This window comes from Ceratocystis lukuohia (genome assembly GCF_044167205.1).
Source record: "Ceratocystis lukuohia strain C4212 chromosome Unknown Supercontig5_pilon, whole genome shotgun sequence".
Lineage (NCBI taxonomy): Eukaryota > Fungi > Ascomycota > Sordariomycetes > Microascales > Ceratocystidaceae > Ceratocystis > Ceratocystis lukuohia.
The window spans coordinates 3,011,434-3,035,893 of record NW_027263524.1 but is presented as its reverse complement, the minus strand read 5'-3'; the positions used below and the strand labels follow the sequence as shown (position 1 = coordinate 3,035,893).

Below are 24,460 nucleotides of genomic sequence, written 5' to 3'. Positions count from 1 at the left end.
CTACACCCGCCCTTCCCTTGCTTTCGATCTTTCGATCTTTCCCTCTTCCTTCTCCTCTCCTCACCCTCTTCTTTTCTACCCCGAGGACTATGAGCTTTCTGCTACACCAAGTTCTACTCCCGCAGCTTTCACATTAAACAAAGAACAAGAAGAAAGAAAAAGAAAAAAAAAAGACGGCCTCTCTCCTCCCCTTCCTTCCCTCCACTATGTCTTCACACGATTCTTCTAGTGAGGCCCCTAAAGCTCGCAACACCTCGTCTGTTGAGCCTGCGCCGAGAAGTGCACCTTTATATCGGGCAATGCCGTACCCAACGACGCCCAGGCAGCTCCCCAAGCTGGTGCCAAAATTACCGGCTAGGCCCCAAGGACAACAGCAACAGCAACAGCAACAACAACAGCAACAGCAGCAAGAGAAGCCTGCTCCTCTGTTAGAAGCCTCCCAGCCCTTCCCGCCTACTGCCCCGTTGCTCCCTCCTTCTGCCTCACCTGCCCTGGGCTCTCCCTCAAGACATGGCGCCCAGCCCCAGCTGGCCAAGAAGGCAAAGCCAAGGAAGAAGATGGCTTCTGTCGCCCTTGCAAAGACTTCTCGTTGGATCATGTCTGATGACCTGCTTCACCGTTTCCGCAAAGTCGAGGCCCAGGAAATCCTCACCGAGGACCAGATCCAAAAGCTTAAGCAGAACCGCGAAGCGGCCGAGAAGGAGAGTCGCCCTACCGAGAGCGATGCTGCCCAGGACGCTAAGTCGACGGAGACACTGGCAGACAACGCCGAGGGTGCAGGCTCTTCTGAGCTATCCCCAAAGCAGACGTCTGGATCCCTCTCTTCCTCGCCTCTTTCCACATCTACCCTATCTCAGGTTTCGAAACGGAACCAAGCCTCGGCGTCATCACTGCCACCTTCCCCGGCACCTGCTGTTGTGCGTCAAGATTTCTCAGCTCCTAGCAAGTCACAAAATTCTAATGACGCCAAGAGCCTTCCACCAACCCCTCGCTCTCCGCCTCTTGCTCGGCATACGGCCCTTGCTACGATTCCAGAGGTGACCCTAACAGCACCGCCAGACTCTAGCGAGCCATCCCCCACTACAAACTCACCCTTTTCAACCATCAACCCCATCTCCCCGGCCTCCGTACTGTCTGCCTCCACCTCTGACGACTTCGAGTCTGCAACCACCAGAAACGACAGTATTTCGAGCATCACCAGTGCCGCAAGCACTGCCAGCCAATACGAGCCCTCGGAGGACGATGATTACATCTACTTCCATGGCGCGCCTACTTCTGCAACAACACCAACTTTCAGGCACGGTCGCATTCGCATTTCCAAGGCCGAGTCTGGCATCCGCATGTCGGGCGAGAACAACCTTGACTGGACGGCTTTCCAAATGGCTATTCTCGGGGCTGGCGACTGGTTTTCGGATTTGACCTCCAATGACATCACCTCGCCTGTGTGCGAGGTTGGTGATGTAGACGACCTAGCTGATTGGTTTTACGGCCTGAACCTACCTGACTGCCCAGAGCCATCTGTAAATGACGACGCGCCGATGAATCCACCAGCTATTACGGAAGTGGTTTCCACCGATGGTGACAGCCCTCCTCCGCCCTACTCGGCATCAGAGCACGATGCTACGGGCGAGAAAAGCGCGCGATTCTACTCGGCATTTGGCAAGGACCCTTCTGAATTCAACAGCGAATACCACTCTGACGCGTCGCCGCCTCCGTCTCTTTCGTCTACGCCCCGATCATCGGACGATATTCCGCGATCATCGGCCTGTATCTTCCCACCTGCTCCTACGCCGCGATGCCAGCCGTCGCCGTACGACAGTGCCCAATGGAGCCCACCACGCCATCAGAAATACAGCCATCAAAACAACCTCTCTGTTGACTCAGCGCGGAACGTAAGAAGACCGTCGGCGACAGGTGGCTACGCTTCCCCGCCTCGACAGTTGTGTATGATGGCTAGCAATGAAAGCCTAGTTAGTCTTCCGCAGAGCCCAATGCCACCAATTGCAAAGAGCCCAGTGGACGAGCCCGATTTCATCCCAATGGGATACAACCTAGGCCATGACCTAGGTGATTTTCTGCGATGGGAAGCACAGCATGTGTATGCCAGCTCCCCGCAATGATGTGGTTTTTGCCGCCATCTTTCATTTTCTCTCTTTTTTTTTTCATTTTCATTTTTTCATTACCTTGCGAGCTGTAGTGTGCACAGTGAGCATGTCACTCATTCATTTTTTTTCTTTTCATATCATCTTCTCGTTCATTCCTTCTTTCCTTTCTCCTTGTTTGTTACTGTTGTCTTATACCCCCCCTCTGACCCGTCCTGTAGACGGAAATTCTTGTCTCTATCATTCGCTTCTTTCAGCAGATATTTCCTTTCATTTTGTTTCCTTTTTCTCATGATATACGGATATTTGGGTTAGCCTTTGCTTTTTATTTTCCTTTGTTTTTATCTGGCGGTAGCCATCAAAGACTCCTTTGATTTGCCTTTGTGTTGTTTAGATATAAGAGACGAGCTGAATGAAGCAGTCAAGCTTTTATTTGAGAAATGGTTGCCAGAAGAATAGTGACATGAGAACAGAGTAAAGAGCGTATTAAGAGTAGGCCGCAGATCGCTCTTAGCGACTTCATTGAGTTACTAAGAACGAATAGCCCATAAAGGGTGTCACTAACCATTGAATGCCGGTTGGAAAATGCGGGGGGCCCCGGAACATGTCGGTTTATGGCCCCACTCCACGTCACTACCATGCACTGCATGCACTGCTACTCCGCTTACTCTATAACATAACTATCGCCACTCAACGGCTCTATAGTTCGTAGCGCAAAAATTAACTGTCGCATCTCGCATTCCATGTATGGAAGCTCTCTGCCGTATTATTAACCATACTAATAATCTTCAGGGATAGAATATAGGAAGGAGCTAGATAAATAGAAAAAAACATCATAATACGATAAAATAATCAGGAAAGATCTCAGCAAACGTAAAAGGGTGGTAGGGCTGCCGTGGGTCAAGATAATTTGGTCCTAGTGATCAATGGGCTTAACGCGCCGCCAGCCTCCAACTCAATGGCCTACCCAAGAGGTGAACATGTTGCCGCAAACAGGACAGTCGCTTAATGCTTAATGCCTTTGCTCTTGCTTCGTCTCTTGTCGCCCTTGTTCTTTTCTCCACTCTAATGCACAGGATTACTCTAAGAGCAACGAGGGATTTCTATAGGGATAGGGGGCGGAAGACACGAAGTAGACCAAATAGTCGCTACAGAATCTTTGCCTCCTAGGAGGAAGGAGGCCTTTACTTTGCGGAATTACCATGCTCTTCGTTACACTAGTCTTCGATAATATCAATAATAATAATAAATCCCTCTTTTTATAAAAAAGGATATATATATAATGTACTTATGCTGCAATAGCTAAGCCTGAGGATCATCATCACGCATGAACAATTGAAATGCTGCAAGGAGCTAACACCTTTTATGTATCTAGAATACAAGGGGCACTGCCGCCCCCCCCCCCCCCCCCCCCCCACACACACACACCGTCCAAGAATGCAGCTTTAGAAGCTAGGACTACTTAAAATAGCTTCTATAGCTTGGATCGTATAAGTGACACAAGAACAGCCAGTTGAAACTGTGCCTACCTGATCCTGATATATATTAGGCTATGAAAGGGACAGGAGATCCTACGGCTCGTGAGCTGTTTTTCTGCCCAAATATCAATGAAACAAGGACATTACTATACATAATCACACTACTGTTTTTCCGAGGCTTATATAGAATATGTACCTGTCCAGAGATCTAGAATCTATTAGCTAGTAACCATGAAATTCCTCTCCAGTCTCATGCTCTTAATCTCTGGATATCAAGTAATAGGCTCATTCGACAAGCCATTAAATCATCACTTACTGCACTCTTAGGCATGGGTCTATAAGTAATCTTTATGGAAGAACAAGGGATATACTACTACTTCATGTTGGTGACTTTTGCATAACACCTTTGTCGCGTATGTACTCTTGTGCTTCTGTATTGTATCTGTCCTACAAAAATGAAGTGTCTAACGCCCACTCCCCCATCATAATCACTGGCCAATCCCCACTAAGGTCTAGCTCAAAACCACCAAGTACATTTCCTGACGTTGAATGCTGTTGCTGGTCCTGCTGTTGTTGTACCTGTGCCTGAGCCTGAGCCTGAGCCTGAGCTTGTTGCACTTGCTGGGAGGCCTGCACATGGGCTCGTGTCGGATGCTGCATCTGGTGATGCTGTTGTTGATGCTGTTGATTCTGATATGTTTGTTGTCTTGGTTGTCGTTGCGTAGCCTGAGTTTGTGGAACCGGCGGAACGGCAGCAACCTCTGGTGCCGCACTCCGCCTTTCGTACCAGACACGCAGCAAGTGTAGATTCTTCACATATCGCTCAAGACTACCAAAGTCCTCCGCAGGCACTGACCCGTCCTCGCGGCGGACGCCAGCAAAACGCGCCTCAAGTTGCAAGCGTGCCATGTCGGCGCGGCGCAACAGCTGTAGAAGGGATTCCATGATTCTACTAAAGTCGAGTTGCAGCCTTGCTAGCGCTAGATCCCACCCTTCCAGCTCCAGCAAGAGGATTCGCACAGCGACGCAGGCCGCTAGAGACACTTGTTCGAGTGTGGCAAGTGTGGCGTACGTCTGGAAACCACCAGTAGCAGCGTGTGGCTCGATTGATACAAAAGCTGCAAAAAAGTCTTTGAGTGCTACCAAACAGTCACCCAGTGCTTGCAAATGACATATAGACGGTGTGGTGCGTTGCACAGCGTCGGTGATAAAAGTGGCCGGCTCATAAAGACGCACAAGTGCATAGGTGTAGTGCATACGAAAATGAGCTGTAATAAGACAATTAGATGAGACTCTGATAACCTCGAGAAATACGCGGGCAACTCACAGAAATTCGGGTGGTCTGGCGCTACACCCTGAGCAATCTTGTCTAATTGTGCCCGCAATGGTTGACTCCGACACTCAACGACTGCCGCATACGTTGGCTTGCGATCTCGGGCGTATGGGATACCAAATATAGCCGTAGTTTTATTAGTGACCTCAGCGATACTGACAATCTTTTCCACCATAAAGTCGCTCTGTGTGTCTGATGTCAGCAGGCGTGTTGCGGCATGGACGTCTAATGGGGAGCCGTTGAGCAGCGGCTGATACCCTCCACGGCACGAAGAGCTGTAAAAAGGAATAGATGACTAGTTAGCGACATAGTCAAGAATTTAAAGGAAAAATGAAATACAAAGACCAGTAAGCTTACATTTCTGATAGGTAAAATGTCCCTAGATATGCACGTTGTTGCGCCATAGTCAGTGTCGTAGTGTTCTGCGCGATCGACGCCTGCCGCGGATCCTCAGGCCCCTTGCTAGTTGTATGCCAGTTGTTCTGCGATACACGTGGCATGACAATGCCTAGGCTGCGAGCATGCGCCACTGATAGGTTCATCATCTGGTGAATTTGGGTCGGTGCCAGTCGGATCGGGCCCCAGGCAATCAAAATAAGCATGCCTTGCAGCACATCCAGAGACACACTAGCCTCAACTAGCGAGCGCATGGCTAAATACGTCATTAGGTCCTTCCGGATAGCCTTGAGCATAGCGGGAGTAAACGGTACTGTAATGAATATGATAGCACGCACGAGAAACGGCGAGTCTGCGAGAAGCTGCTCGATGGGCTTTTCATCGACCACTACAAATGGGAAGGCTGGTGTATACCGCGCCTTGAACTCCATCACTGCCAAGTTAACTTGGTCCCAGTTAAGTCTAAACGGCGGTGATGTGTTATCGTTGCTAGTGCAGATAGCAGATCCCATAACACTTGTGCCTATATTGCCATTACTGCCCCCTGCCCTAACGGAGTTTCCTGCACTTAGGCTACTACTAGGGTTCGACGCTATAGACCCTTTTGAACTTGGCGGACGTGTCGTAGTAGTAGAAACAATACTGGCACTTGCTGCACTAGGTGTTATACGCCCGTCATTTCCCCCATCCGATGACCCACTGACCGACTCAGGCGTATTAACAGATGGGTGCCTTGCTGGACCGGCAGAATTAAGCGGCGCATAGTCATGGCTTGAGTCTTCAGCTGACGCAAGACGCGTCGTTAGATTATCAATGATCTGCTCTAGCGATGCCACACGGCTTGCCAGTGGCTTAAGCTGGCGCGGCTTGCGGATCCCTTTGGTAGTTTTTGCCGTGCACTCAATACCAAGGTGGTGACATCTAATAGACGATGCTGTTAGCACTGAAACACCAATTCCAAAAGCCGATCGGGGTGAGCTTTGGCTTGCTTACCGGTCGCACAAGTGCCGTGACTGGTTCTCAGACTTGAAATTGCATTTAGCCTTGGCTTTGGTGCACGGCACACACGCTCGCAGCCGTCGCGGCGGGCTCTCAGCTCTACGACTGGAGCTCGGGGCCATTCCGGACCGCCCCAAAAAGACGAGATTATTGCTAATAAAATAGCGAGTCCGGAAAACTAGTGATGAAATCGGGTAGCGTCAAATGTGGGGCCGCTTGTTGTCGGAGCCGGCGAGTTAGGATTATAAATGTGGGTCGTTAAGAGTGGGTCCTAGGGGAGTGCCGAGTAAAGAAAGAAGAAGAAGAACAAAAGAATAGATAGACAGCCTTGACGACAAGGCAAGGGAGAGAAAATTACAGAGGAGGGTTTAAAGGAAGAGCGAAACTCAGGCGAGTAGAATAAAGAACAAAAAAAGTGACGAAAATTAGAAAAAAAGAGAAAATTCGAGATAATTCTACCGCTAGAAAAATCAAAATGCTAAGCCGCCCAGAAAACCAAATGAAAATATGTATATATCCTTCCCTTCCTTTTCTTCTGTGTGTATGTGTGTGGAAGTGTCCTTCGTCGCGTTACAGAACAGCAAAGAAAGACAGATATACAAACCAAAAGGCGTCAGATGGGAAAGAAGCAAGAAAAAGAAGAAGAGGGCAAAGACAACAAAAGCCGAATTCATTCCAATTCCTCACACGTCCTTGTTGGCTGTGCCCCAGCCAAATAATAAAAAAATTAAAAAACAAGAATGACCATATCCCCATCTCCATGGGGCCCTTGCGGCTTAAGCCTATTCCTAATATGAAGTCATGCACTGTTACGGCGCGACCTAGATAGTCGTTGCACAAGGCCCTATACACTAACACAGCTGTACATCTTTTGGTATGATTTTCTGTTAGTGACATTAAAGTGGATCAGGTATCGTATTATCCCGGACATCCTTGCTTGCCCCAACAAACATATAGGAAGAGCTGATATGGTTGATCACCAACACATTGCTATGATTGACGAAAAAAGGGAACGTCAAGCAAAAAGATATGCCCAATTAGCCTAATGCAGCTTTACGATGGAAGTTTAAATCGAAGAAAGGAAGAGCTCATTGTCCTTCATCTTCTCGTTAAAATAGCAGCAAGTAAAAACCCATATATATATATATATATATAACCCTAACCCTATGATTGCGTGTGTTCTTCAACCTGGTCACCTGCAAACGATTTCTTACACTCTGTATCCACTGTTTCTGCCCAACACCCAAACGATACATGACACCTCATCTGTTAAGACAGTTGTATAAATGGGTATTATTAAATTCTCAAGGCTATAAACAAAACGTATAATCTTTGAGATGGTAGAGTTATTAAAAGGCCCTAGATCCTCCCGTCAGAGCCTCTGGGAGCAGAAGAGGAAAGGCGGAGGTGGGCCGAGATAATAAGACACAGCAAGGGATTCTGGCCAACAGACCAGGAAAAATACCCCTCAGCTGCGGGCCCTCAAAATGGCTGTAGATGGCTGGTTATATTTTCATTATTCCTTTTTATTTCGACGGCTTAGTTGTGGTCGCGATCGTGCGGGAGGCTTGGTTTTGCAGGTGTCTCTTTACTGTGGCTTGCCAGACAGCTTGCGCTCTTTGCGAGCTTTTAGCTTGCGGTGGACGAACAAGCTCAGAAGACCGACGCCGATTCTAGCAGGGAGGTGTGTGTTAGTTGGCACAGTGTTTGCGGAGAATTAGGAGCGCTATCTCTAGGCGATACACAGTTCTAAGCGCATGGCTTTGTAGGTTTGCGGATGAGCTTCCAGCCAAGGAGCGGGAAGGGCGCTAAGGAAGCCGTGCGAGGGGGGGGGGAGTTCTTACATAAAGACGATGCAGAAGACGAGACTACGACACAAAGAGGGCCAGTTAGCAACAAGAAGGTGTCCAGAATAAGCTGTAGAGACTCTGCGAGAGGCTTACATGACGCCGGGTTGGCGATGAGCCCAGTTCTTTCTGCGCTTGACCAGATGCGAGACGGCCTCGCGGGCAACAACCGAATTGATGGCAGGCATGGTTGACGACGGGGTGTATGTGATGGGGTTGTGCAAAATCGCTGTTCTACAAGAAAAAAGCAAAGCGCATTAGAGGACAAGAACAAAGATGTCAGAAAAATTAAGAAGAAAGGCAAGGACCGAAAGAAATAGCAGGTCTCGGCAAATGTCGCGGTCCAGTCGGCATCTTATGCTCAATGTGCAGAGTCTAGTCTCCATCTAGGTAAGGAAAGCGGTAAGGCAGGGCAAGATGCAAGCTGACAGGAGCGAATGAAAAATGAGATCATGGAATTAGGTGGTTAAGTTGAAGATTGGCCCGAAGCAGTTAGCCTTAGTAGGCGGCGAGGGATGTCGAAGTCGAGAGAGCGTGCCGGCTTGGGAACTTGGGAATGGGGCTTGCTCTGGGATTGCCCCGAACTAGACACGCGCGGAAAAAAAAGGAATGATGACTGCAGCTGTTATACCAAGCATGGTGCTTTCTCAGGCACTAGAAGGGAGAGCAGACAGCGCTTCTGATTTTTCTCTTGCTGCCCGCCTGTTTTTGGGCGAGTGGATTTGGCAGGGCAGGGCAGGGCAGGGTGACGAAGATGATGCCAAGACGCGAGGATCAGAATAGACGGAAGATGGGAGATAGACGAGCAAAAAGCTTGGCAACAAGAGACGACAGAGCGAAAGAAAAAAAAGGTACTTACGATACGGAAAGGGTGAGAAGTAGGGAGGAAAGACAGCAGGGAGGTGTGAGGTTTTTGCTACCGGCAGAAACGAGGTGGGCTCTAGTGCACAGGATCGCGACGAAGAGGAGAAGAAAGGCAGGAGAAGACGAGAGAGCCAGACGAAGCGTGATAAGAAGAGAGAGAAAGAGAGGAAAAAGAAAAGCGAAACTTGGGCGGGAATGCAGCCGTTCAAAAAGGCTCTCTAGGGACCTAACTAATAGATTTGCACGCTCTCTGTTTGTCCTATTTAATGTAAATTTTCTCTTAGCTTTGGCCTCTCTGGAGGCGGAAACTACCTTTTCTATGGAGGAAGGAGCTTATCGTACATCCATCCAGAATCCAGCCCAGCCAACATAACAAGATCACGTTCTTTTTTTTCTCGCTATCACACGCAAGCAAAGATTGCGAAATACGGCGGCGGGATTTTTGAGAGTTCAACTCTAGAGGGGAATGAGACGGGTGCAAGATCCGGAAAGAGAAAGACATTGAGCAACGAGAAGGATTGTTGGAGAGGGGGAGGGGGACGAAGAGGGCGAGACAATAGAGGCAAGCAAGACAGCCATGACGAAAGAAGATGAACTACAAGGTAGCAGCAGGCCTGAGGGCCTGAGGGAAAAACCAACTCTGCTTTGGATGGCCACCCGGGCTGTCTTCCATCCCTGTGCAGCACCACAACTTATACAAGAGGCAGGAATATAGAACGTTAAACGCCAACTCGGGTCATGCACGGGGATGAGCAGCAGGTGAAAATTCTGCAGGCGCATGCTTTCCCACAGCAAGTGACACACAATCTCCGGCGCCGAGATGGCAGGGCATGGCATGGCATGGCGTGGCATGTCACAACATGGGGTAGGGGAGGTGCAGCCAGAAAAGGTGATGAAGGCAAAGTGACCTATTACAAACTTCGTTATATACAGGGTTTCTTGCTCAAATCAAGGTTACTTCCTTCTTGGAGCTTAGATCTTTTTCCTCTTCCCTTCCATCCTTCCCCCGCCAGCCAGAGTTCCAACTTCATGATGTTGGCATCCTCTTTTCTCAAGCAGCTTGCCACTAGAAATGAGCAGCGAGTGATGCTCGAGTTATCCAGCCTTTCTCTTTTTCCCTGGCTTGAGCTTGAATTCCCTAGAATTGTTCCCTTTCCAACCCTTCCTGCGATCTCGTTAAATCGGAGCTATCCCGGGAAGCAACGAGAACGGCCACAGCTGGGAGGCAAGTAAAAGGGAAAGTAGGGTATGACCGGCGTGAGGAGGCTAGTACACAACCATGAGCAAGCACAGCACTACAAGACACAAAGATGCTGGATAGATTGCACACGAGCCCTAGGCCATTCACTCATTGTTCTATTGTTTACTCGAGCGCAAACAAGCTGCGAGTCATTCATTAATGCTCTCTGTTTGCGCCTCGGCACTCTTGCATGTGTCTAGGAAACAAATTCCGCCTGTGCTGTTTGGCTCTGCCATGGAGTAAGCAAAAAAGGGCGTAGGTTGCCAAGGGGTTCGCTCCGCTCTCTCACCCACTCAGCAATACTGCTTGGTTTCTTCGTTTTTGCAGCTCTCTCTGAGACATATAAACAGCTAATAAAGCCTAGAACGTCAGTCCAACCCCTCCCCATCCTCGTCTCCTGATCTATGCAAGAGGCATTTTTTCCTCTCGGGAAAGGAAGAAAGTACCAGCAAACAAATCACCAGGTTTAGAACAGCCGCCGCCCGCTTGCAGGGAATTTTGCGCGGCTGTGGTGAGCCAAAAAAGAAGAGAGGAAAACGGGTGAAGGAGAAGGAGAAAATAGGGCGGAGATGAAGTGACGACATGGCTGAAGACCCATCAGTAAGTTTGCTATTCCTCTTAGATTCTCCAATGGGATGGACCTTGTCCGTGGCTACACGGGCCATATAACCCTACAATACTAAAATTAGGGTTTCATTTACCGCTTCTTCGCCCCGTTGGTGAGGGAAAAAAAAAAGAAAAAAAAAAGAACTTGGGCTGTTCGACTCACCGCAACGTCGTGCTTCCCCGCCAGATTCGGCACAACGAACAAGGAAGCAAGCAGGAAGAAACCCGCTCTGAACTTTGAGCCCAACGATATCCTCAAATAACCCTGGCCTGTGTTGTACTGCTTGCATCTACATCCAGCTATGCCATCTCCTGCACCTGCCCGTGCCACCAGCTTCCTCTCCTCTGTCCGCCATGCTATGCAATATAACCTAGCCATGCTACGCGCTAACCCGCTAGCTGAGCTGTCTGGATCGTTGGGCGACCTTGGCACGCTTCTCCCTCTGATGCTGGCGCTGGCCGCGCAGGACTCCATCTCGCTCCCGGGCACGCTCGTATTCTCCGGGCTGTTTAACATCGCCACGGGGGCTGTCTTTGGAGTGCCGTTGCCCGTCCAACCGATGAAGGCCATCGCAGCTGCGGCTATTTCACACCGTGGCGACTCCGTGCCTGCTGCTGTCGCCGCGGCTGGCATGGCCGTTGGTGCGCTGTGCTTTGTGCTTGCAGCATCCGGTCTTCTGCGCCGTGCCGCTGCCACTGTTCCTGTCCCCATCGTCAAGGGCATCCAGCTTGGTGCTGGGCTCTCACTAGTCACTGGACCGGCCGCCTCGCTGCTTGCCCCACTGCCGTGGCTCTACCCACCGTTTGATAACCGCTTGTGGGCGCTTGGCGTCTTCGTCCTGCTGCTTGCGACCCAGCGAACTCCGCGCTTCCCATCGGCTCTACTAGCCATCACACTCGGCCTTGTGCTTGCCTTGCTGTCCGACCCTAGCGCACTGCCAAGCTTACACCCGTGGCTCCCAAAGCCATCACTTACTCCGCACTTCTCGACTGGGGCCTTGAGTATGGCGGTGGGCCAGGCGCCCCTGACATTGCTTAATAGCATCGTGGCGGTCAGCGCACTCAGTGCAGACCTCATGCCGCACCAGCCAGCTCCCGGAGTGGTACCCCTTGCGTACAGTGTTGCGTTGATGAATGCTATTGGCCCGTGGTTCGGATGTATGCCAGTATGCCACGGTAGTGGTGGACTGGCAGCGCAGGTGCGCTTCGGTGCGCGCAGCGGCGCCAGTGTCATGATCCTTGGCACAATCAAGTTGGTGCTCGGCCTTTTTGTCGGGTCGCGTCTGCAGCCGTTGCTCGCGGCCTTTCCTCGTGCCGTTCTTGGAATCACAGTGCTGGCCGCCGGGCTAGAGCTGGCGCGCACAGCCGCAAGTGTAAATCGGGGCGCGGCCGATCTGCTAGAGGCTGTTGGCCCACGTCGAGTGTCACGCGTGCTGGGTGATGAGGAACGTGTGGAGCGCTGGAATGTCATGCTGATGACAGCAGCGCTTGGGCTTGCATTTAAGAGCGACGCTGTTGGCTTCTTGGCTGGCCTGGCGTGTCACTTAAGCTACGCAGTTGGGCCCCGAGTGGCAGATTGGTGGGATGCAAGAGCGCGTGTAAGTGGCAGCGGTGGGTTTGTGGGACGACAGAGGGAGAGAATGCCATTGCTGGGATAGACAACGAGGTGATGCGGTGGATATGTATGACATTTTTGTGCTTGTGTGTGTATGTGTCTATGATGTGTTGCATGTGATGTGATCTGATGTGATTGTGTGCTTGTGTTTATGCCTGTTTGCGATAGAGAGCTGTGAATAGAATTCTACTAAGAAACATCAACTGACAGTCACCTGGAACAGAACAAGAACAGAACAAAGTATTCATGTGAAAGTTGGGCCCCGTATGACAAAGGCCCTGTCTAGTCTACTAAGTCAGCCTCTATAATAGAAGCTCGTTTCTAGTCTACAACGCATTTTCCCCTTCATGTCTCCCCGTTACTCGTCGCCGACAGACACAGATCCTCCCGAGGTTGTCGGCGTTAACAGCAACTGCAGCGAGTCTGAAACCGCCTCTAACGTCATGGCTGTAGTTGTTTTGGTATTGGCACACGCCTTCTCCTGACTCTCAATAAAACGGTACCAATGCTCAGGCTCGCGCTCAATGCACAGACGAATAATGCGTTCGCGCTCGGCGATAAACGTCGGGAGAAGCCCGATCTCAGCGACCTTGGCGTTGAGCTCGGCATCGTCGATATCTGTAATCATTTGAACTAGCAGCTGCTCGTAGCGGGGCTCTGCCCGAATTGCCTCCATTGAGCGCTTTAGTGCTTCGTGACGCTCGTGGTAAGCTAGGCCCTCACGGAGTCGGTTGCCCGCACGCAACATGCGACCCTCTTCATCGGCTAGATCCTTGGATGACTGGAACATGACGGAGCTGGAGCGCGAGAGGGTCGGTACGTGTAGCGTAGTATCGTCGTCATTTTCGTTGTCCGAAAGTGGCTCGACAGGCGTGGTGGTGGGGGACGGTGGCTGGGCCAAGTTTGCAGCTGGCTCGGCCTTGTTGTGTCGTGTATGGTCTAGAGGTAGAGTTGTCGCACGGCGTGTTTCGGGATACTCATCTTCGAAGCGGCTAATAATACCGTTGAGGGTGCGATTTAGGAATAGCAGGCGACGAACATCATGTGAGTTGTTGTCCTTGGCACTCGCGAGGGCTGGCTGTAGCCGGGCGCGGATCTTGCGTGCGCTGAAGAGCAGATGTTTAGCCACATCACGAGCTTTTCCAGCACATATCTCATCGTCAGCGTCCCGGGGGAGCTCGCCCGATGGCCGGCTACCATCTTCTAGGCGACAGTTGAGACAGGCCTGCAGAGCCTTGACCACTCCGGTACCTCCGATGACGTAATCATCGTCGGGCGCCTCGCCATTGTCGGAGCCCGACACGTCGTCATCATCGTCATAATCATCCTTTGTGCTCATGCGGCCAACAAGATGGGCCAACACATCGGGGTTGCGCAGCTTCTCAGGTTCTGCCACAGCTCCCACTTTGGGAGTGACTCCAGGGGCTGCCTCAGACATAGTGACCTGGGCAAGGTTGCGTAAGCAATAAGCAACAACCTGCTGGGCAATAGCACGGACGACCTCGCTGGTGTTTTCGCTAGGGACTTCAATGTCAATGCAGACAAGTGAGTCTGAGAACTTGGTGGCGGCGAGTAGGGAAGCATACAGAGCACAGGCCTCTTCTTGGTCGGACTCAGTCCGGGCATCAGAAAGGGCCTCAAGGGCAGGGTTGTTGAGCAGGACAAGGTGAGCAAGACCGGGGACCTCGGGCAGGATCTCAGCAAGCATGATGGCATGCTCGGCCTTCATGGCGACATTCGCCAAGTGGATGCGTTTTATGGACTCCATCTTGGGCAAATATCTTCGGATAGCCGGTAGTGCCGTAGGCTCAGATGTGAACAAGGCGGTGTTCGACGAGAGATCCAAGAACTTGAAGTCGGGTAGTGGCACTAGGGCCGGGAGGATTTTGTACAGAGACTTGGGCTCTAAATTACAGTTGGCTAGACTCAGGGCACAAAGCGTGTTACCGGGGACAATGGCAGCAGCAATGGCCTCAATATGGTCACGGAGATCGTTGCTGCCCAGATCCAAGCCATCAGACACGGGAGATGCTAAGAAGCGGTTGATGTGAGGGATGAAATCAGCATCGAGGTTGTTGTTGGCCAAACCAAAACGCTTGACACCACATTGCAGCGCACCATCTATAACATTTGATAATTGCTGAGCAGTGATTTGGGTAGCACCAAAGTTGAGTAACTCAAGCTGTGGCCCAGCTAGACGTTCCTTGATGGAACGAGCAAGCAGCATAGACATATCCGTACGAGCCAAGGCCTTTGGCGTGGATGAAGAGGCGGCTGTGACTTGGTAAATAGGCTTGGGAAACTTGAGGTGTGAGACATCGAGCTGCTGCAGGGTGCGGCACATGTAAATGAACAAGCAAATATGCTTCCAGCCCTCAGGGCCAATCTTGTTGTTAGCAACCACGAGGCGCTCAACTACGCCGCCCTGTTGAATAGCCCCGGCAGAATAATAGAGGTGTTTGCGACGTGGGTCTTGCAACCGGACGGCCAGTAACCCAGCAAGGACCATACGAAGGCTCTCGTCATTTAGGCCGCAGTTTTCAAAGATAACCTCCTTGACGGGGACTACAGCGAAGTAATCGCCGAGAGCCACGAAATCGGGGAACTGCAGATAAAAGCCGGTAAAATCAAGTTTCTCAATGACGCCCGTGGTAGCATTGCAGTTTTCGGGGTTCATCAATTGCTCAGTAATACGCTTGAGAATAGGCGTTTCTCGTAGTTGGCAGCATCGTCTGTAAATCCTCACAGGGTTGGTGGTAGGGTGGTTGTTGGCCTTTGCGGGCTTGGTAGCTGGAGGGATGACAGGCGAGGTGCTGTTTTGTTCGAGAGAGGAAGGAGTGCTATTAGTAGCAGGATTAGCAATATCAGTGCTATTGGAGCCTGCTACAGGGGGGGCAGTGGCACTCGGAGGAGAGGTAGAGACAGTATCAGTAGACTGCACAGATGTAGACAGAGCACTGCTGTCCTCCTCACTGCTACTGTCGGCGGCGATATGAATCTCCATAGGAACCTGGCCATTAGCCTCGGCAATACGGCGTTTTTTTTCGCGGCGGGCCCTACGCTCTTCCTCGGTGCGCTTCTTTTTTTCTCTTTTCTTGTCCTTTGCGGCCTCCTCTTCAGCAGTACAAGTAGTAGCAGAGGACTGGACAGAGGAGATATCCTTGGGTTGAGATTGGGGCTCCAACTGGGGAGAGCCCAGGGTTTCATTTGCGGTTTGGATTAAATTAGCTTTGTTTACTTCTGCCTCGAGGGCTGGCGGAAGAGCCTCGGGCTTTTCCGAAGTAGGGGCTGCTGTATTAGCAGCCTTTTTGAAGACTTCGCCTTCAGCTTTATCGGAAAGACTGTCCTTTACAGGCGTTGGGGGGCCAGTAAACTGGGACTGGGTCTTGGCTGGGGGTGGTGGTGGTGACGCGCCATTAGCCGCTAGATATTTGGGCATAGGAGCAACCTCTACATCAACGCAAAAGGCCACACGACGAAGCTTTCCCTGGTGCAGATCAGCAATGTTGCATCTTTGGCGACGAGTGTCGATATTGAGGACTTTGCGCTCGACTAAGCCATGGTTGTTTCCACCACGGGCAGTGCTCATGAAGTTACTCGACTGTGAGATGCGACGCAGGACGCCCATCAAGCCAGCCTGGGTAGGCTTGACAGGCGCGGGTGTGTAGGGCGCATCACCCTGGTGTTTCGAAGCAGCAGGTAGGATGGCGTTCTTCTTGTCTGCTGTCTTTTTGTCACCAGATTTCTTGTCCGTCAGTCTGGCAGCAGCGCTATTGAAAGTAGGCGTGGGAGGACCGTTGGACTCAGCACCCGAGACAGAGGAAACGGTGGTTCTAGCAGGGCTCTTTTCAAGATTTGTGTTGGCGGCGGCATTGGCCGAAGCAGCGGCAGATGAGGAGAACTTGCTAGAAAAATTAGAGAACCAGGACGATGTGCGGCGCAAGCCTAGGCCGCCAGAACCGTCTCTTGAAGTAGTGCTGTTGCGACGGGAAAGAGACCGGGATGATGAGGGTGAAGGGGACGGGGGTGGTGGGCACTGAGGCGCCAACTCGGCTGAAGAGACGGGCCGGAGAGCAGAAGCTGCAGCTGGGGTAGCGGCAGCTGTGGCGGTCGCAATAGCGCTAGTTGTGGCGGTAGTGGTGAAGGCAGCGGTAGGCGACGGCCGGGCAGGCGAAGTGGGGGTTGCCGGTAGTGAACTATGACCGTTGTAAAGATGAAAATGGCTGTGATGATGGTTGTTGCTATGGCCGTTGGACTGGGTTTGGGGCTGCGGCAATGGCGAGATATGTGGAGGAGCAGGAAGAGACGGGACTAGGAGTGGATCCACGGAATCAGAGACAGTGTTAGGAGCAAAAGCCGCAGTAGTAGAAGATGGCAATGGTTGATCCGTGGCAGTCGGGGTAGTGGCTACGGCGACAGTAGGGAGAGCCTTGCGCGTGTTGGATTTGTAGTCTATGAAAACAAAGAGTTAAAAACGAGCCTTAGAACAAGCTAACGACAACAAGAAGCAACTGCAAACAGAGTGATTATGCGCGCATACCTTGAGAAGCTCCACGAGCCATCCAGCTCACATCGAGCGGCCTTGATTGGGGGTCCATGATGGGCTGGCTTAATTGAGAGTATGATGGAGAGAACAAAGCTCTCTAGCGACGATGGAGATACAGCAGAGTTGGAAAGATGATGGGAGAGACAGCAATAAATAGGAAAGAAGAAAAAGCGCTCGAAATTGAAAGTGCGTCTTTCCAGCTATGCTCTTACTTCTTTTTATTGCCCTACTTTGCTGCTGATGGGCGCGCGGTTCGTTTTCGGTGATGTCTAACTATAAAAAAAATCTCACCCGCAAAAAACATATTAAAAATTAAGTCTGGATTAATGCGGCACAGACTGAAGGGAGGGAGTCATCTTTTGGAGGGAGACTTTAGGTTTTAGGGCATAGCTTAGGGCAGCAGGGGCTCTATCAGGCTTTGATAGGCTCTGGCGCAGGCCCTAAGGCAACAAATGCATCAACGGCTTATTAAAGCTTACAGAAGGGGGGGTACCTGGTACCTATACCTCAGATCCAAAGATCCTAATGTACATACATACATGCACATCTTCCCCATCTTCTCTATCTCTACCTTGCTAGTTTCGTTTTGATTATTGATTTTCTTTACTTCCCCAAATGCGGGGCGTCATCAACGACAACCAAGCCCTTCAGCACGCACTCATTGCTCGTTCTATTTGCTTTTCTATTTTTGCAGTCTCTCCGTATCTATCCGTCCTTTATCTCACCGCAATGTATCCTTTGCTACTTGCTTGCTTCCTGGCTTCTCGTCCAATATCACACTGCCTCGGTCACCTCCCCCTTTCCTCTGCCCCCCTCCCCTCCTATTAGCATTAGCCAAAGTCTGGTCTTGGCTCATGAGCCATGTGCCCCATTTTTTCCGCTTCCATCTGTTTTATTGAGACTTGTTTAATTTCACTGTTGCTTATGGTTCCCCTCGATTCTCGTCTCCCTCTCACTGTCTGCATATATACAACATCCTGTCCTCGTTTGTTCCTTTTTTCCTCTCCGTGACGGGAACTTCTCGGGAAGCTGTGACACGGCTTCACTAAAATGCTGATGCTAGCTAGCCTCTATGCTTGTGGCCCTTAGTTATAGGAAGCCTGGACTGCTAGCCACTGCCGCATGGTGCATGAAGCTCCTGCATATTACTACGCACAAGTACAGGTATTAAGTACAAGTACAAGTGCCATCTCCACAACTTCTCCGCAGCCAATCATCGCGCGCGCATGCCATCTTCTCCAATTCCCTCAACCTCTTTTCTTCGTTTCCGTCCTTCCTGGTCGTTTTCTTCCGCCTCTCGTAGTTCCGCCCCATCTCCTACTTTCCTTTCTATCTCTCTCTCTGCCGACCTTAGTTGCCATGTGGTTGACTCTATCTTATCGTCTCTTTCTCTCCTCTTTCTCCATCTTCCATCTACTGACTACATCTTTTGCTGTTCCATTCTTCTCCCTTCACCCTTACCTTGCCTTCCTTCACCCTGTCCCTCGTCTCGGCACTTCAGCTCCAGCCCCTCATTCCTTCTAGCTTCTTGCAGCTCTGCTAGGCCAGTCTGGCCTCTATCCACTCTATTCCTGCAGCCCGTTAGTCGTAGCCCTAGGTGAAGCTTCCTCCCCAACGCCCAGCGGCGTCTTCCGTGCCAAGTCACGTGTTTCTTTAGCGAGTGGAGTTGCCAATTTCCTGTTGTCTAACCCTAACGAAGATAAGCTTTTCACATTCTACTTTCTCTCATCTGATGTCAAGTCACACTGGCTACGCAATCGCTGCGTCTCTGCATTTCATATCACATGGTCATTGCATCACAGCCCGCAAATTCTTGGTTTTAATCAGGCCGATCGTTTGCTCACATGACAGTGCTGTTTCATCTAACAGCTCACTAGCCGTCACTAACCGCCACATTTGTAGAAAAAGGGCCTGAACATGAGAACATGAAGAAAAAAAAACATCAATGCACACAATACAACCAGCATGCATACAAAACACCTAATATCGTACGAGAAAGAAACTCAAATTTCAGCCCCCTTCTCTTAATGCTTTATCTTTCTTCCCCATCATGTATTATACGGCCGGAAAGGAAAAAAGGAAAAATGTTGGATGATATCCCTTCCCTTCCTCTAATAAGCCTAAAATCAAGCGCTGCAGGCATAGCACCACTGCTTAAATGTACGGTGGCACTGCAGCAAGGTGGGTGCTGTGAAGATCTGCCCGCATGCCTCACGAAAAGTCATGAAAGGCTTTTCTTTTTCCATGTTAAATAAAACAGGAATTGAGGCATTGTGACCGGGGCTGTGCGATCTTACAGCTAGTAGGAATCCACGACCCTCTCAACAACTCACACTCTTCCGTTGTTTGCCGAAGGTAAAATTGGAATTAGAAATCTTCCAGTGCGCAAAGCATCATATGACAACTATATCGTGCTCGAAATGACTGCAAAGATCTACAAAGAAATATTCATTCATTAACGGGCCCTATAGCCGTCTGAGACAGACGTCCATACATGGCTTGTCTCTAATATTTTGGGCTTGCTATAAGGCTGTACTGTACGTGTGCACCTTTTCTTTTTCGCAGGAAGCTAGCGCCAATAATGGTGCAACTTACACTATGAGTACAATGATCAGTATCTGAATCTTGCGAGCACCGTCTGTCACAGGGTAGATTCCTACGAGATAGTCTCTTCATGCACCTGGGTGTCTTTCTCCATAACAACATACACATCTTGGTTGCTCTACATCTTGTTGACTGCAACTACTATCAGTTTACGTCTATAGGTGGTAATCTGGAGATAAGGATCTTGGGCGTAATAGAAATTATTATCAGAATCTGCCACAAACAAACACATATCAATGTACAGAAACTCCTTCCGATGCAGCCTGTACTTTTAGGAACGTTAGTTCGTCTGAAACTGTGTTCCATGCGGATAGCGCCAGGATAGTTTGATAATTAAACGTCATTTTATTGCGTGACTTAGAGGTTGGCCACGGGTGGCGGGCATAAGATAGAGAGCGCCTAGATATGGTCTAGGCCGGCCCGGAGATAGCCCCCCTCCATCTTCCTCAATGTTTTTCTCAATGTCTTATTGAGACGTGCAGTAAAGTTAGAAAAAGATTAGAGTACCCCCAGCTAAGCGCCAGTTAATGAATTAATTCAGATATCCGTTTCAAAGATATCATGGAAAGTATTATGTTGTGTCAAGTTCTACTCGCTTGTGTAACATCGCCATCTTGTTTGTTAAAACGATTTGGCAAATTCTTGTCGTTGTGAAGAATTGAATTTCGAGATATAACATGGGCAGCCATGTTGAGTTTATTGGGAATATAACAAAGTTGATATAAGCTCTGGATAGCGTAGTAAGAAGGAGTAGTTTTTACAAGCTGTTTTAGTAAGACTCAGAAGACTCAATGTTGATATCTAGCTGGAACTTGAGGGCCAACTACAACTCTCTAAAGCTAGTGGGATTTTATGCTTATTATCTTAGAAGGATAACTTTAGCTACTGAAAATAAGAATATGGCCTAGACTGGAATGTAAATTCCTAAGAGGGGACAACTTGGTGATGGGCCATGTTGTTGATGTGAGGGGAGTCTTATGTTCGTATTCATGGATACCCTGATCTAAGGATTTGCAGTAACTCTGTGATCGAAGACGGATGCGTGGGGCCAACTTTGAATCAGATGGATGCCTTGGGGCAGGAGTTTTGCTGACATCAGAATCAGAATGGGGAATGCTTCTGAAGTGTATTTTAAATTTTCTAAGGGCCAGTTTCTGGTTCGACCTAAACCCTGGTTCCTCCATTACACCTCCACCGTGGCTGAAGACTCACCATACGGTTATAGAGTCGTTAGGCTAATCCTCGCCTTGCTTCGGGACCCGAAGGATGGCACTAGCTGTTATCTACTCTTGGATATTTTTCATAACTGAGATGTACGCTAACTATGCAGTACTGATTCCCGATATCCAGGCAACTACAGATAAACGCGCATGTTAACCACTCAATTGGCGTGTGCGGGGACGCTATATTTTCTAACAATACGATGGTCTATCGCATCAGTCCGGGTAAGATGCGATCGTATTAGGCCCAAGTTGCAGGTGAAGATAGGTTCAATGTTGCCAAAGTTTTAAAAGACCTCAACTTCTATGGGCTGATTATGCAAAGGGTCATGCTGGCAAGCTATTGAGATATATGACTAAGTAGTTGAATACTGACTAATGATTAAAGTGAGATTTTAGGATATCAAGCAATGTTCTAGAAAATACATCTGTGGGCATGGCTCGCAAGGATTACAGTAGCTATTGGAGGATGTGCTGTGAGCAGCTACTTTCTAGCCTCTAGACCTTTGGAAGAAAAGGCGCGATAAAAAAGTAATTTTATTCTCGTCCTCGTCTTCGTCTCTGGAGTCATCCTGCAGACTCTTGACATCGCTGTTCCAGTTGTCGATAAACTCGCTAAGAGACTCGCTGATGTTTTAGATGCTCTATATTAAGTTACATGCTACCTTTTTACAACGCAACGAAAAGTGAGCACTAATAGTCGAGTACGGTTGGCACTCGTTAAAGTTAGAACACAGCTTGTTTTGAAATCAAACTCATCGGCTGACCAAGAGGCTCAGGTGATCTAACACTCTAATAGGTAGCTTCTGTCCAGCTTTCGAAATTTAATGGCCATCTATTTACTCTATTGTCTTGCCCAAGTTGTTGGGATAGTTTGATAGTTCTGCCAGATCACGAAACCATAACCTTGGCAGCTTACTTCTTAACACTCTGTGTAAGTTAGCAATTCAAAATCCCAAATTCATTTCTACATCTATTACCTACCCTGAAAGGGTTTCTCTTAATTTTACCAACCTAAACCAGCCTAAAGCGGCCTATAGATGGACAGCCTGACTGCCATGTGATCAGCTATTACTTCTATGCCAACAACCCTGTCTCCATACTATGCATGCCACTCCAGCGTCGCCATTGTAAACAGCCCACTCGTGGCGATGCGTCTCTGATCTATCTCTCTCTCTTTCAAGTTAGAGGAAACAAAAGTCTCTATCTTGCACACTTTCTAGCTCGTTGTCTAGATACATACTCTTTCAGTCTGACTACGGCCATTGCGCAACCTCTTCATTCACAGCATACTTACTAGTAGCATTCTACTTGTTTTTATACATTAATTGGTTACAACCTTGTGTTACATACATGTGTAACCAACTTCCCTTACCCCCGACAACATACTGAGCAAGTATAAATACTGTGATGATCGATTTGTCCACAGCGCCCCAACATAGAGTAGGGTTTAGGTGTGTAGTCATAAAAATTCAACCTAGGGTTTTGCTTATCGATGAAGCGGGGCATTTTTTGACCAAGAGTTTTCACTACGCTTACGACTGACTGATTGTCCCATGTACCCTTGGCACCTTGGTCTTGATGATTTGTAAAAATCGATGACTTGCAATCAAGTTTCGTTACTGATTTTTGTAAGATTGTTCCAGTAACTGAAAAAAAAAGAAAACTCCTGATCCGATCCAGAAAAGAAAAATGAAGCCCCCTAAAAGATACCCCGCATATATATGCATATCCATGTCCGTGTGTGCATATAAAGAAAAAGAAAACAGTGGTTTGTTGGTTGAAGCAGAAAAAAAGAATTCCCGGATTTTTGGTATTTGATCTCTTTTACAAATCGTTCTTTTGTTTTGTTTTTTTTGTATCTGACTTCCTTGAGCCCTTCGTCGTCCACACTTAAGCGGAGCGGAGCTCGGTGATGCGCTGGGCAACGCGGGCCTTGCGCTCCTCCAGGGTCAGCTTCTTGACCTTGTAGCCCTTGGAAATAGCAGCCCACTCAGCCTTGGTCTTCTTGGGAGCATCGGACTCGGCCTTCTTGAAGGGGTCCTCACGGATGGCAGCGTGGGCCTCGGTCCACATATCCTCAATACTATCAGCCTCAACATCATCCTCGAGGTACTTGCAGAACTGGCCTTGGTAGCGCTCCTCATCATCATCAGCCAGGGTCTCCATGTACTCAGCAACGTGGCCACCGAAGATGTAGTTGCGGAGGGTGTCAGCATCCAGCTCCTTGGACTCCATGTCGTAACCGGGGAAACGCTTCTCGGAGTGGGGGATCAGCAGACCACCATCGGAGGCACCCTTCATGGCACCGAAGACACGGGCACCAGTCGAAGTGCGGGTCAGACCAACATCCAGGAAGGCCTTGAAGGGACGGCGCTCGCCGTTGTCGGTCTCGGCGGCCTCGGTCAGGGTGAACTCGCCATCGGCCTCCTCAACACCAGGGAACTGCTCGTCCAGCGACAGCTTCTTCAGGACACGGCGGGCGACCAGAAGACCGGTAGCATAGGCAGCGGCCCAGTTGGTCAGACCGTGCTTGACACCATAGGCACGAAGCTCGTGGGAGTAGGCGGCGGCCAGAACCTTGTCGCCAGTGATCTCAGAAGAGACAATCTGGCAGATGATGTCGCGGTTGGTGAAGCGGACGACTAGGCGGTACTTGGGGGCACCGTACTTGTTCTTGGCCTGGGTGATCAGGCGCTTGCGGGCGTAGTAGTCGGTCTTTCCCTGGCGTCTACGCTTGTACTTAGTCTGGTAGCGACTGTTGAGAAGGACTGTTAGTATTGCTACGTGATAAAAACGACGATGTGTGCCTTGGTTTCATAAATTACTGCATCCATAGGATGAGGGGAGCCTAGCTTACCTGTAGTACGCGCTGCTCTTAACAAGCTTGTGGAAGGCCTGGAAAAAGAAACAAAAAGCAGAGTCAGCAATTTGCGCTTCAGATTTTGCAGAATATCCGAAGCATCTTGCATCGACTCGAGGTTTAGGCGTTTCTGCCATATGCCATGTGTCTTGGGGCCAAACTGACCATCGAGTTTCAGAGGCCTTATAGCATCACGGAGGCTCTCTTACTTGTATAGAGAGCCACACGTAAAAAGGCCTGCAGAAACCGAAGGCAGTGATTCAGAAACAAAGAGAAATCAACATATCTCTTTCTTTCCCAGCAGCAAAGTGCTGTTTGTCTGTGTATTGTCAACTTACCATTTTGACGGTTTGATCTGTACCTGGGACTTGTGGTTAGATTACAAGGGGAGAAGGACCGGAGCGCAACAGTGGAACAGAGATTCCAGCCATATGATAATATTGAATGTGTGGTCAAAAAAAACATTTCTGTGGGGCTTTTTTGCCCTAAGGAAAGTCGCATGCACTGGACAAACAGACTGGTTGGTGTCTTGTAAAGTTGTGGAGTCACGTGGGGTCTCTTGATTTATCGATATCGCTTATCCCTATCGATAAGCACATGTCCGGATGTATGCACTACGGAACCTCGGTCAAACTTGGTTGAGTAAATGGACTCTGCATTCTTCATTGATACAAAAGTTGGGGTATTGTATGTAGCATAGCACTATGAATTGTGACGGTTGAAAATTATTCGAAGTAGCACTTTACT

At 49.5% G+C, this 24,460-nt stretch overlaps 5 protein-coding genes across 5 annotated transcripts; 2 read left to right on the top strand and 3 right to left on the bottom strand.

Moving 5' to 3' along the window:
- Positions 1-206: 206 nt before the first annotated feature.
- HOO65_050641 (uncharacterized protein) lies at positions 207-2,120 on the top strand (the record flags this gene model as incomplete). Its single annotated transcript, XM_071000979.1, has 1 exon — positions 207-2,120. One exon carries the CDS (start codon positions 207-209, stop codon positions 2,118-2,120), a length of 1,914 nt encoding a protein of 637 aa, XP_070858700.1.
- Positions 2,121-4,027: 1,907 nt separating this feature from the next.
- Positions 4,028-6,430, bottom strand: HOO65_050640 (Zn(2)-Cys(6) zinc finger domain protein; the record flags this gene model as incomplete). Its single annotated transcript, XM_071003210.1, has 4 exons — positions 4,028-4,848; positions 4,908-5,188; positions 5,271-6,230; positions 6,303-6,430. The coding sequence occupies 4 exons, from the start codon at positions 6,428-6,430 to the stop codon at positions 4,028-4,030; spliced, it is 2,190 nt and encodes a 729-aa protein (XP_070858699.1).
- Positions 6,431-11,167: 4,737 nt separating this feature from the next.
- Positions 11,168-12,523, top strand: HOO65_050639 (putative sulfate transporter; the record flags this gene model as incomplete). The annotated part of the gene is made up of 1 exon (XM_071000978.1): positions 11,168-12,523. The coding sequence occupies one exon, from the start codon at positions 11,168-11,170 to the stop codon at positions 12,521-12,523; it is 1,356 nt and encodes a 451-aa protein (XP_070858698.1).
- A 315-nt stretch (positions 12,524-12,838) lies between these two features.
- Positions 12,839-17,078, bottom strand: HOO65_050638 (HMG2-induced ER-remodeling protein 1; the record flags this gene model as incomplete). Its single annotated transcript, XM_071003098.1, has 2 exons — positions 12,839-16,932; positions 17,021-17,078. 2 exons carry the CDS (start codon positions 17,076-17,078, stop codon positions 12,839-12,841), a joined length of 4,152 nt encoding a protein of 1,383 aa, XP_070858697.1.
- A 5,665-nt stretch (positions 17,079-22,743) lies between these two features.
- HOO65_050637 (60S ribosomal uL18 domain-containing protein) lies at positions 22,744-24,054 on the bottom strand (the record flags this gene model as incomplete). Its single annotated transcript, XM_071003402.1, has 4 exons — positions 22,744-23,581; positions 23,711-23,873; positions 23,923-23,950; positions 24,052-24,054. 4 exons carry the CDS (start codon positions 24,052-24,054, stop codon positions 22,744-22,746), a joined length of 1,032 nt encoding a protein of 343 aa, XP_070858696.1.
- Between the last annotated feature and the right edge of the window lie 406 nt (positions 24,055-24,460).